The sequence below is a fragment of the Malaclemys terrapin genome, chromosome 18 (genome assembly GCF_027887155.1).
Source record: "Malaclemys terrapin pileata isolate rMalTer1 chromosome 18, rMalTer1.hap1, whole genome shotgun sequence".
Lineage (NCBI taxonomy): Eukaryota > Metazoa > Chordata > Testudines > Emydidae > Malaclemys > Malaclemys terrapin.
In genome coordinates, this window is record NC_071522.1 from 22,815,229 (window position 1) to 22,827,728 (window position 12,500).

The 12,500-nt window shown below is 48.9% G+C and overlaps 1 protein-coding gene across 1 annotated transcript in view; it reads right to left on the reverse strand.

The window, feature by feature from the left end:
• Positions 1 to 951: 951 nt before the first annotated feature.
• Positions 952 to 12,500, reverse strand: part of LOC128825538 (class I histocompatibility antigen, F10 alpha chain-like) — a 34,385-nt gene continuing 22,836 nt past the window's right edge. The window contains exons 7-8 of the mRNA XM_054008114.1: positions 2,837 to 2,878; positions 952 to 2,321 (exon numbers count right to left, since the gene is read on the reverse strand). Of these exons, the coding sequence (XP_053864089.1) occupies positions 2,317 to 2,321; positions 2,837 to 2,878 (47 nt within the window). The 3' untranslated portion in view covers positions 952 to 2,316. The remainder of the gene's footprint in view (positions 2,322 to 2,836; positions 2,879 to 12,500) is intronic.

Below are 12,500 nucleotides of genomic sequence, written 5' to 3' on the forward strand. Positions count from 1 at the left end.
TGTGGAACAGGTTGCCACAGACCCCCAGGCAAATGCGCTCTCAGCTTCCACAACCCATGGGAGGAACCGCTCTTTAATGTATTGACCATACTTGCTGCTTGGGGTTTAAGCCGTAGGCTCCTCCACCTCCCAGTACCACACGTCTGAGCCTTCAGCATGCCTTCCTCGCTGTGACCTCGCCGCAGTGAGTCTACTTGGACTGGACCCCTGGAGAAGGCTTCACACCCAAAAGAAGCAATGCAGCCCCCCCGTCTCTGAACTGCATCGACTCCCAGCTGGTGCAAAACAGAAGGGCTTCTTGTACGTCTGAACCTAACACAGGAAGTTCTCAGGGGCCTCGAGCAAGAAATTCTCAGCACCATCCTGCTGGGCTTGTCCCCACCCAGGTGGGCTCAGGCGGCTCCTTGTTCCCAGCCCAGAAGTGACTCCTCCTTCCTGTGGTCCCTCCTCTATCCCCTCCAAGGCCCCGCCGCCATCCTGTCTTCTTTCCCAGGCAAACAGATCTCCAGGTGACTCTCTCTCTTCAGCTCTTTGTTCTCTCTGCTGCCCATAACTGGCTGGCTCCAAGTTGGGATGGGCCTTCAGGTCATCAGTTGCTAAGTTACAGTGTCCAGGCTATGGTCTAGGGTCCAGGCTGCTAGACTGGGTCACACCTGGTCCTCTGCAACAATAGACACCCCTCCTCCCACCTTGGTTCGACATGCAGCACATGGGGGAAACTAAGGCACACACAGTATACATACGCAACATTAGGAAAATATCCCACTTAGTCACATAGGTTACCTAGAGAGGATGTGGAATCCCCATCATTGGAGGTTTTTAAGAACAGGCTGGACAAACATCTGTCAGGGTGTGACAGATTTGTGTTACCAAGCTGCCAGAGACCTTAGGTGATCAGTCTAAGGCAGCAGGATTTTTAGGGGTGGAGATGAAGAGAGCACACCAAGTAACTAAGTTTAAAGTTTTATTAAGAAAATAACAGCGGAGAGTGCTGTGTTTCCCACGTCACTCTGAGGAAGGAAGGAAGGAAACGTTCGTGCCTGAGCCCTAACCCATACTCTCACACGCACAACCCAAGTCTGGGTGTAATGTAAGAAGAAGGCCGGGGGGAAGGGTGGACGGGAGTTCTTCCCTGGGCACAGGTCGTCCGGGGTCCGCTCTAAATCTCCAACTTGCTTCTGCTCTCGGGAGGGTTTTTACCCTAGGTGTTCCTGAGGGCTTTTGCTCTCTGCCCCAGTCTGAACCGGTTTTCTGTGGCTTCCTCAGCTTCCCCAAAACACTCCGGCTTCAGGGGATGGGAGACGGCTGTTCTCCCATTCGCTGACCTTCACTGTCTCCCTCGTTTTCACAGCCCCTCCAGTTTCTGTTCTGCGAGTCTCCTTTCTTATGGCAGGGCAGGGTTGGAAGCTCGGCCCCCCTCTTTCTTGGCAGGTAGCAGAGAATCTGTTGTGTGCAGTGACCTTGGGCTGGAGTCAACCTCTTATCCAGGCCTAGCTGGAGTGTCAAGTTAACCCGTTCCCTTGTCTCTCTCTCCCTCCTTTGGCCTCCTGAAACCTGCAAAGGAACCTTCCATTCCCCACTCACTCACACCTTTAACCCTTCCCAGAATACTGCACCAGTGTTAGCAACATACAATACTGATCTGCCTTCCCAGGGGACTTGAGGGAGAGGGCCATTGGGGTGTGACAAGGGATGGTCTTGGTTTACTTGGTCTTGCCAGTGACCTCTTGAGGTCCCTTCTAGCCCAGCATTTCTATGGCTCTACAAATGGTGAACAGGCCATTAGAGGCACTTATAAACTAAATGCAGACACTTATTCCTGTCCAGCAGACTTCCTCCGCTGATGATAGCAACAGTGCTACCAGCTGTGAGTAGACCAGGCCATTTACCATGTTACAATCATGAAATTCTACAGAAAAAAAATAGGTCCCCCACCATATACACACAAGCAGTTACTGCTCACATATCTAGCATACCGTACAGAGTGTGCAAACAGCACTGCGCAGCGTAGAGCATTGAGTGCACACACTAAATGCTAGCAAATACTAAACTCTTACTAAAAGAGTTTTTATCCATTAACATTTTGGAAATTATTTTGTGCAAATAAAACATTATTACAGAAAACTATTACATCTAAAAGGTAAAACGTGGTTCAGTGAGCAGATAAATGAGGCCAGAAATCCCACATGGGACACTCCAAGTGCCAGAGAAAAGCTGGGAGAGGTTGATTGGTTCTTGTAGGGAGACAGAGCAGAGCTCATCCATCTTCCTCTCTGGGCTCCCCTCAGGTTGTGGTACAGACTCCAACAGGCTCTGTTAAGCTGCAGAAGTTAAACACAGGCAACGTCTATTAAAGGGAACCTGCCATAATAGATGGTCACCCTAGTGGCTCCATATTTAGTGGACAAAATCTCTAACCCCGCCGACAAAGCTTTTAGCTCCAGTGTCAGAGATCTGTGCTCCTGGAGCCTCAGGTGCTGGGCTCTGTCCCTCCTGCTTCCTCCTGCAGGTTCACTGGAGACTGTTCTCTGAAGCAGCTGGATTTATCATTACAAATCTCACCCAATGCTCTATCAGCAGCCACAAAGAAACCCCTCTCACTAGAGTCTTTCACACCTAAATTCATCGCAGAGAAAACAAGGGGGATTTGGCTGCAAACCTGTGTGAATAAAAGGGAAATAAGAGATCCAGAACTCCCCTGTTCTGCTCCGTGGGGCTGGTTTGCTAGAGGGGACGGGCCAGTGAGACTCAGGGTCCAATGATTTGGACTAGGTGTCTCTCTCCAGAGGCCTCAGTGAGAGCAGTGAACCCCCAGGCTAGAGCCCCCCTCACTTACCCTTGGCAGATCTGTCAGAGCCACTAGATCCTTGGTCACTTGCTGCGCAGAGGAGGAGGAGAAGAGAGAGTATATTAGCATCTCTCACAAGGCAGGGCTTCAGCGTAGTTAGTAGATACGGGGGACTCTTATCCAAAGGGAACAGTCATCACCTTACTCTTCCCTAGCAGTGAGGTGGTTGGTGCACAGATCAGTCTACAATGCAGCTGCCCTGGATTTCCACTATTCACATGCAAAAAACGTTACCATTGTACGGGGTCAGCACTGACTTGTGCTTTTCCTGTCTCTTCAGAATGGAAGCACTGAACACTCAACAGTTAAAGGCTAGCAAACTAAGAAATGCTGGGCTATGGATACTCAGGCCAAACAACTTCAACTCTGCCCCCTTCGGTCTGTGCCCAAATGGGTCCTTCAAGCAGACCACAGACTTCACCCTCACACCCTGCCAATCGACAGCAATTCCCGCCTTAATCAATGGCGCTGCACAGAACAGTGTGGATGGTATGAAGAGGAACGCTGATTTGGGGTGGTGCTGGGCACACAGACAAGGGTGAGTTTGGTTTGGCCTGGTGCTGGTCTATTCCCTGTTCCTATTCCCAGACCCACTGGGGCAGAGTTCGAGTTGCGTGGGAAGCATCATTCTACCTCGGCATATCCTGGTTTGCCAACCTTTGACTTCTGGGAATTCAACACTCTCAGGACACAGGGAGCCCAGGGCAGGGCTGAGGACCTGCAACCTTAACTCCACGTTAACAAAGTTCTTGCCTGTGAATTTCCGTTGTTCTGGAGTAACGAGGAGGAGCGAGGGAGGCACGACTCAGGGCCAACTGTAGGAGGAAGGGGGGTGCTCCGAGGAGGTTGTGTTGGCACTTCTCAAACCCCCTCAGTTACCCGCTGGAGACACCCCTGAGAGGGTAAAGAGAGAGCTGGACGGCTACACCCTAGCAGGGCCCGGCAGATCTACGCATTTTATACTGACTCTTGGTGCCAGGCCTTAGATGGCCTCTGAGACAGTCCATCATTTATGTAAATATTTCCCATAGTTTTAGTCTTGGTCTTGTCCCTAAAGCTAATTGCAGGAGACAACTGAGGAGGGGATTTGAACTCGTGGTCCTTGAGGTGACAGCTTGGTGCCGATCTGACGTCAATGGAAAGACGCCCATTGGCTTCAACAGGCTTTGGATCAGGCCCAGACTTCACAAGCACCAAACCAACTTTCAGGTAAGTCAAAAGAAGTGTAACATTAAAAGCAGGTCAGACACCTTCAGGGTCACACTCAGCACAGCTCTAGGGGGATAATAATTCTGCCCAACACCACCGTATACATTCCTGACCATTGCCTTCTCTGCACTAGAAAAATTGGGACCCATCCCCGCAAGCAATGCAATTCCACCAGTGATAGCAAAGGTGGAGCAATTGAGGAGATGGGGTTCAGGTGTTTTTAACCACTGCATCATCTAGACTTCCTCTGAGCAAGGTTACAGAACATGTGTCTACAGCCACTCTACACTACTGAAGACGACCTCTGCTGGGAAAATAACAAAGCAGGGCAGATTATCCAACAAGTTCTTGGAATGTATTGGAGACATTTTTTCTTTCAGAAGGTGGAGAAAGCTACTAGGGGAGAGGCTGTTCTAGATTTAACTTTGACAAATAGGGAGGAACTGGTTGAGAATTTGAAAGTGGAAGGCAGCTTGGGTGAAAGTGATCATGAAATGACAGAATTCATGATTCTAAAGAATGGTAGGAGGGAAAACAACACAATAAAATAATGGATTTCAAGAAGACAGACTTTAGCAAACTCAGGGAGTTGCTAGGTAAGATCCCATGGGAAGCAAGTCTAAGGGGAAAAACAGTTCAGAAGAGTTGGAAAGTTCTCAAAGAGACATTATCAAGCGCACAGGTGCAAACTATCCCACTGCACAGGAAAGCAATGAAGGTTGGCAAGAGACCACACTGGCTTAAACCAGGAGATCTTCAATGATCTAAAAATCAAAAGAGAGTCCTACACAAAGTGGAAACTAGGTCAAATTACAAAGGATAACTGTAAACAAATAATGCAAGTATGTAGGGGCAAAATCAGAAAGGTCAAGGTACAAAACGAGATCAAACTAGCTAGAGACATAAAGGGTAACAACAAAACATTCTACAAATACATTAGCAGCAAGAGGAAGACCAAGGATAGGGTAAGCCCATTAGTCAATGAGGAAAGAAAGACAATAACAGAACATGGGAGGAGAGGTTGATACGCTGGAGGGTAGGGATAGGATACAGAGGGACCTAGACAAATTAGAGGATTGGGCCAAAAGAAATATGATGAGGTTCAACAAGGACAAGTGCAGAGTCTTGCACTTAGGACGGAAGAATCCCATGCACTGCTACAGACTAGGGATCGACTGGCTAAGCAGCAGTTCTGCAGAAAAGGACCTAGGGGTTACAGTGGACAAAAAGCTGAATATGAGTCAACAGTGTGCCCTTGTTTCCAAGAAGGCTAATGGCATTTTGGGCTGTAGAAGTAGGGGCATTTCCCGCAGATCGAGGGACGTGATCATTCCCTTCTATTCGGCACTGGTGAGGCCACATTTAGAGTATTGTGTCCAGTTTTGGGCCCCACACTACAAGAAGGATGTGGGTAAATTGGAAAGAGTCCAGCGGAGGGCAACAAAAATGATTAGGGGGCTGGAACACATGACTTATAAGGAGAGGCTGAGGGAACTGGGATTGTTTAGCCTGCAGAAGAGAAGAATGAGGGGGGATTTGATAGCTGCTTTCAACTATCTGAAAGGGGGTTCCAAAGAGGATGGACCTACATGGTTCTCAGTGGTAGAAGATGACAGAACAAGGAGTAATGGTCTCAAGTTGCAGAGGGGGAGGTTTAGGTTGGATATTAGGAACAACTTTTTCACTAGGAGGGTGGTGAAGCACTGGAATGGGTTACCTAGGGAGGTGGTGGAATCTCCTTCCTTAGAGGTTTTTAAGGTCAGGCTTGACAAAGCCCTGGCTGGGATGATTTAGTTGGGGTTGGTCCTCCTTTGAGCAGGGGGTGGGACTAGATGACCTCCTGAGGTCCCTTCCAACCCTGAGATTCTATGATTCTATGTGAAAATGGGGAAAGGGCTAAATGACTTTTTTGTTTCAATTTTCACCATAAGGTTTTATAGCGATTGGACGTCGAGCATAGTGAACACCAGTGAAATTGAGGTAGAATCTGAGGCTAACGTAGGGAAAGAACAAGTTAAAAATGATTTAGACAAGTTAGATATCTTCAAGTCACCAAGGCCTGATGAAAGGCATCCTAGAATACTCAAGGAACTGACAGAGCAGATATCTGAACCAATATCTTTGAAAAGTCATGGAAGATGGCAGAGAGGACTGGAAGAGGGGAAACACAGTGCCAATCTATAAAAAGGGGATTAGGCACAACCTGAAGAATTACAGACCAGTCAGTTTAACTTCAGTACCCAGAAAGATAATGGGGCAAATAATGAAGCAATCAATTTGCAAACACCTAGAAGATAATAACGTGATAGTAACAGTCAGCTTGGATTTGTCAAGAACAAATTGTGTAAAACCAACCTGATAGCTTTCTTTGATAGGGTAACAAGCCTTGTGTATGGGAGGAAATGGTAGATGTGGTATAACTTGATTTTAGTAAGGCTTTTGATAATGTCTCATAGGACCTTCTCATTAACAAACTAGGGAAATATAGCCTAGATGGTGCTACTATAAAGTGGGTGCAGAACTGGTTGGAAAACTGTTCCCAGAGAATAGTTATCAATAGTTCACAGTCATGTTGGAAGGGCATGACAAGTGGGGTCCCTCAGGCCTGGTCTACACTAGGAGGTTATGTTGTATTTAGCAGCGTTAACTCGAATTAACCCTGCACCCGTGCACACAACGAAGCTATTTATTTCGACATAGAGGTCTCTTTAAATCGATTTCTGTACTCCTCCCCGATGAGGGGAATAGCGCTAAATTTGACATGGCCATGTCGAATTAGGGTAGGTGTGTATGTAATTCGACGCTAATAGCTCTGGGAGCTATCCCACAGTGCACCACTCTGTTGACGCTCTGGACAGCAGTCCGAGCTCGGATGCTCTGACCAGCCACACAGGAAAAGCCCCAGGAAAATCTGAATTCCTTTTCCTGTCTGGCCAGTTTGAATCTCATTTCCTGTTTGGACATCGTGGCAAGCTCAGCAGCACTGGCAACGATGCAGAGCTCTCCAGCAGAGGTGACCATGCAATCTCAGAATAGAAAGAGGGCCCCAGCATGGACTGATCGGGAAGTCTTGGATCTGATCGCTGTGTGGGGCGATGAGTCCGTGCTTTCGGAGCTGCGATCGAAAAAACGGAATGCCAAGATCTACGAGAAGATCTCCAAAGCCATGACGGAGAGAGGATACAGCCGGGATGCAACACAGTGCCGCGTGAAAATTAAGGAGCTGCGACAAGGGTACCAGAAGACCAAAGAGTCAAATGGACGCTCTGGATCCCAGCCCCACACATGCCGTTTCTACGAGGCACTGCATTCCATTCTAGGTGCGGCCGCCACCACTACCCCACCACTGTCTGTGGACTCTGACGATGGGGTATTGTCGACGGCCGCTTCCTCGGAGATGTTCGCGGACGGGGAAGATGAGGAAGGAGATGTGGAGGATGAGGCAGTTGACAGCGCTTTCAACGCTGATTTCCCCGACAGCCAGGGGAAATCACCCTCATGGAGATCCCCTACCAACCCTCCCAAGGTGGTAACCCAGACCGTGAATCAGGGGAAACATCAGTAGGTAAGTGTTTTAAACATTTATTTTGAACAGAATAGGAATGGTATCTTAACAATGGGTTTTTCATGATTAGTTTGCCCTAGGCGCTTTAGTTTCTAGTCCTTGCCAGTGCAACTACTGGAAAATTCTGTCAATATGTCCGGGGATAGAGCAGAAATCCTCCTGGGACATCTCCACGAAGGTCTCCTGGAGGTATTGTGAAAGCCTTTGCATCAGGTTCCTGGGGAGAGCGGCCTTATTGCGTCCTCCATGGTAGGAAACTTTTCCGCGCCAGGCTAGCAGCAGGTACTCCGGGATCATTGCCTCGCAAAGCATGGCGGCATACGGCCCTGGTGCTTGCTGGCATTCATGCAGCATGCGGTCTGAGCCCGAAATCCTCATCAGAGTGATATCACTCATGGTGACCTGCTTTGAATTAGGGGAATGTTAGTACTGGGACTGATTGTCTGTTCCTTTACATAACTGTAACCGGCGGTTTACAGCCATGCGGTGGAGGCGTGACAGGGGCAGCATGGAGGGATCTTTCCCAGGGACAGCCGCGAGGGGGGTGGGACAGGGGCAGAGTTCATGCTGGCCGGGTTGCCGGCAGCAGGAACTGGCCAAGGCTAGGAGCATTGCTTGGAACGTGAAAGGAGGGCAATGCTATAAATTAAGCTTTAAGCAGCCAAAAGTCTACGGCTTACCATGTCTGCCTGCTAGCCGAATTCCGTTGTCCGGCCCCGCTTGTGTGATCTGTACAGCAAGACCCCAGGCACTCAATGGGAAGGCCGAAAATTCGACCTTGTACTGAGTGTGCATGTGATAGGTGCTGTGCGCATGGTCTTGTTCACAGAGAAAGACTATATTCATTGTTCGCAAAATTGTATCTTTCTGAGGAATTCACTCCCTTTTCCCATCCCACAGCTGCGAGTGTCTCCCGAGCTACCCCGGCATCCCCCTCCCAGAGGCTGGCGCAGATCAGGCGACGAAAGAGAAGGATACGGGACGAGATGTTCTCAGAACTTATGGGCTGCTCCCAAGCCGAGGCGGCACAGCAGACCCAGCGGAGGGAGAACATGTCACGATACCAGTGATCACACAGCGAATGGGAGGACAGGTGGCGGCAGGAAGACCAGCAGGCAACTCAAACGCTGCTTGGACTAATGAGGGAGCAAACGCTCCGGCGCCTTGTAGATGTTCTGCAGGACCGGAGGCAGGAGGACAGAGCCCCGCTGCATTCTCTCTCTAACCGCCCTCCCCCGCCACAAAGTCCCATCCCCCCCTCACCCAAAGTCCCAAGAAGGAGGGGCGGCAGGGGCCGTGAAAACAGTCACTCCACCCCTGCAGACTGCTCAAGTAACAGAAGGCTCTCATTCCCAAAGATTTTATAAGTCCTTTCCTTCATTCCAGAAGCACCTCACCCAAGCCCCTGTCCCAGTTTCATCCCCTAACTGTGTAGTTCTTAATAAAAAATACGTTTCTGTTAATTACTGTTTCCATCATGTTCTTTTAGAGGAGAGTATCAGAGGGGTAGCCGTGTTAGTCTGAATCTGTAAAAAGCAACAGAGGGTCCTGTGGCACCTTTAAGACTAACAGAAGTATTGGGAGCATAAGCTTTCGTGGGTAAGAACCTCACTTCTTCAGATGCAAGTAATGGAAATCTCCAGAGGCAGGTATGAATCAGTATGGAGATAACGAGGTTAATTCAATCAGGGAGGGTGAGGTGCTCTGCTAGCAGTTGAGGTGTGAACACCAAGGGAGGAGAAACTGCTTCTGTAGTTGGATAGCCATTCACAGTCTTTGTTTCATCCCGATCTGATGGTGTCAAATTTGCAAATGAACTGGAGCTCTGCAGTTTCTCTTTGGAGTCTGGTCCTGAAGACTCCAAGTCTTACCCACGAAAGCTTATGCTCCCAATACTTCTGTTAGTCTTAAAGATGCCACAGGACCCTCTGTTGCTTTTTAGAGGAGAGTGTGTTTGAAGGGAGGGAAGGGGGTTGGTAATTGGAGAGGACAGTCACCTTTACCAGGGTACAGACATGGGGGTCCATTACTTGCATCTGAAGAAGCGAGGTTCTTACCCACGAAAGCTTATGCTCCCAATACTTCTGTTAGTCTTAAAGATGCCACAGGACCCTCTGTTGCTTTTTAGAGGAGAGTGTGTTTGAAGGGAGGGAAGGGGGTTGGTAATTGGACAGGACAGTCACCTTTACCAGGGTACAGACATGGGGGTCCATTACTTGCATCTGAAGAAGCGAGGTTCTTACCCACGAAAGCTTATGCTCCAATACATCTGTTAGTCTTAAAGGTGCCACGGTACCCTCTGTTGCTTTTTACAGATTCAGACTAACACGGCTACCCCTCTGATACTTGACACCATGCAAGGCACTGCATTTAGCCGTATGGAATGGAAATCTATCAACCTCATGAAGAAACTTGCACAAATACAGACAGATATCATTGCTATCTACATACTGCACAGACCACAGTGAGAGATTAGGCCATACACTATCAAAGAAACTGAGGAACAAAAAAACTTCAACATTAAGTGGGTAAAGAAACGGGGGCAGGTGCAGCTTCTGTTTAAACAAACTTAATAGTCACAGGTTACCCTGCTCACTGTGGAACCTAGCTTTCAAAGCCTCCCAGATGCACAGCGCGTCCTGCTGGGCTCTTCTAATCACCCAGCTGTCTGGCTGGGCGTAATCAGCAGCCAGGTGATTTGCCTCAACCTCCCACCCCACCATAAACGTCTCCCCCTTGCTCTCACAGAGATTGTGGAGCACACAGCAAGCTGCAATAACAATGGGGATATTGGTTTCGCTGAGATCAGAGCGAGTCAGTAAGCTTCTCCATCTCCCCTTCAGACGTCCAAAAGCACACTCCACCACCATTCTGCACTTGCTCAGCCGGTAGTTGAAGAGTTCTTTTTCACTGTCCAGGGCGCCTGTATAGGGCTTCATGAGCCATGGCATTAATGGGTAGGCTGGGTCCCCGAGGATCACTATAGGCATCTCCACATCCCCAACAGTTATTTTGTGGTCAGGGAAGTAAATACCTTCCTGCAGCCGTCTAAACAGACCAGAGTTCCTGAAAACGCGAGCATCATGAACCTTGCCCGGCCATCCGACATTGATGTTGGTAAAACGTCCCCTATGGTCCACCAGTGCTTGCAGCACCATTGAAAAGTAGCCCTTTCGGTTAATGTACTGGCTGGCCTGGTGAGCCGGTCCCAGGATAGGGATGTGAGTTCCATCTATAGCCCCACCGCAGTTTGGGAATCCCATCGCAGCAAAGCCATCTATGATCACCTGCACGTTTCCCATGGTCACTACCTTTGAAAGCAGTAGCTCAACGATTGCATTGGCTACTTGCATCACAGCAACCCCCACGGTAGATTTACCCACTCCAAAGTGATTCGCGACTGACCGGTAGCTGTCTGGCGTTGCAAGCTTCCAGAGGGCTATGGCCACTCGCTTCTGGACAGTCAGGGCTGCTCGCATCCGGGTGTCCTTGCGTTTCAGGGCAGGGGACAGCAACTCACAAAGTTCCAGGAAAGTTCCCTTACGCATCCGAAAGTTTCGCAGCCACTGTGATTCATCCCAGACTTGCAGCACTATGCGGTCCCACCAGTCTGTGCTTGTTTCCCGGGCCCAGAATCGCCGTTCCACACCATCAACATGACCCATTGCCACCATGATGTTCACGGCTCGGGGTCCCGTGCTTTGCGAGAGGTCTGTGCCCCTCTCAGACTTAATGTCCTCACTGCGCTGCCGTAGCCTCCTCGCCCGATTTCTCAGCATCTGCCTTTGAAAAAGGTGGATGATAAGGTGCGAGGTGTTGACAACGGCCATAACTGCAGCGATGATCGCAGCGGGCTCCATGCTCGCAGTGCTGTGGCGTCCACGCTGTCAATCACCAGAAAAGTGCGCGAACTGATTGCCCGCTGGCGCTTTCAGGGAGGGAGGGCGGGAGTGACGGTTGAATGACGACAGTTACCCAAAACCACCCTTGACACATTTTTTGCCCCAGCAGGTATTGGGGGCTCGACCCAGAATTCCAATGGGCAGCGGGGACTGCGGGAACTGTGGGATAGTTGCCCACAGTGCACCGCTTCCAATGTTGACGCTTGCCCCGTTAGTGTGGACTCACAAAGTCGAATTACTGTCCTTAGTGTGGATACACAAGTTTGACTTTGTAATATCGGTTCCACAAATTCGCTTTAAGTAAAATCGAACTATTCTCGTAATGTAGACATACCCTCAGGGATCAGTTCTGGGTCTGGTTCTGTTCAATGGCTTCATCAAGGGTTTAGATAATGGCATAGAGAGTACACTTATTAAGATTGTGGCGATACTAAGCAGGAAGGGGTTGCAAATGCTTTGGAGGACAGGATTAAAATTCAAAATGATCTGAACAAACTGGATAAACAGTCTGAAGTTAATAGGATGAAATTCAATATGGACAAATGTAAATTACCCCACTTAGGAAGAAACCATCAATTGCACACATCAAAATTGGGAAATGACGCCTAGGAAGAAGTACCACAGAAAGGAATCTGGGGTCATAGTGGATCACAAGCTAAATATGAGTCAACCGTGTAACACAGTTGCAAAAAAAGGCAACATCATTCTGGGATGATTAGCCCGAGTGTTGTAAGCAAGACACAAGGAGTAATTCTTCCTCTCTACTCTGTGCTGATTAGGCCTGAACTGGAGTATTGTGCCCAGGAAGGATGTGGACAAATTGGAGAAAGTCCACGGGAGAGCAATACGAATGATTAAAGATCTAGAAAACATGACCTATGAGGAAAGATCGAAAGAATTGGGTTTGTTTAGTCACAGAAGAGAAGACAGAGAGGGGACATGATAACAGTTTTCAAGTACATAAAAGGTTGTTACA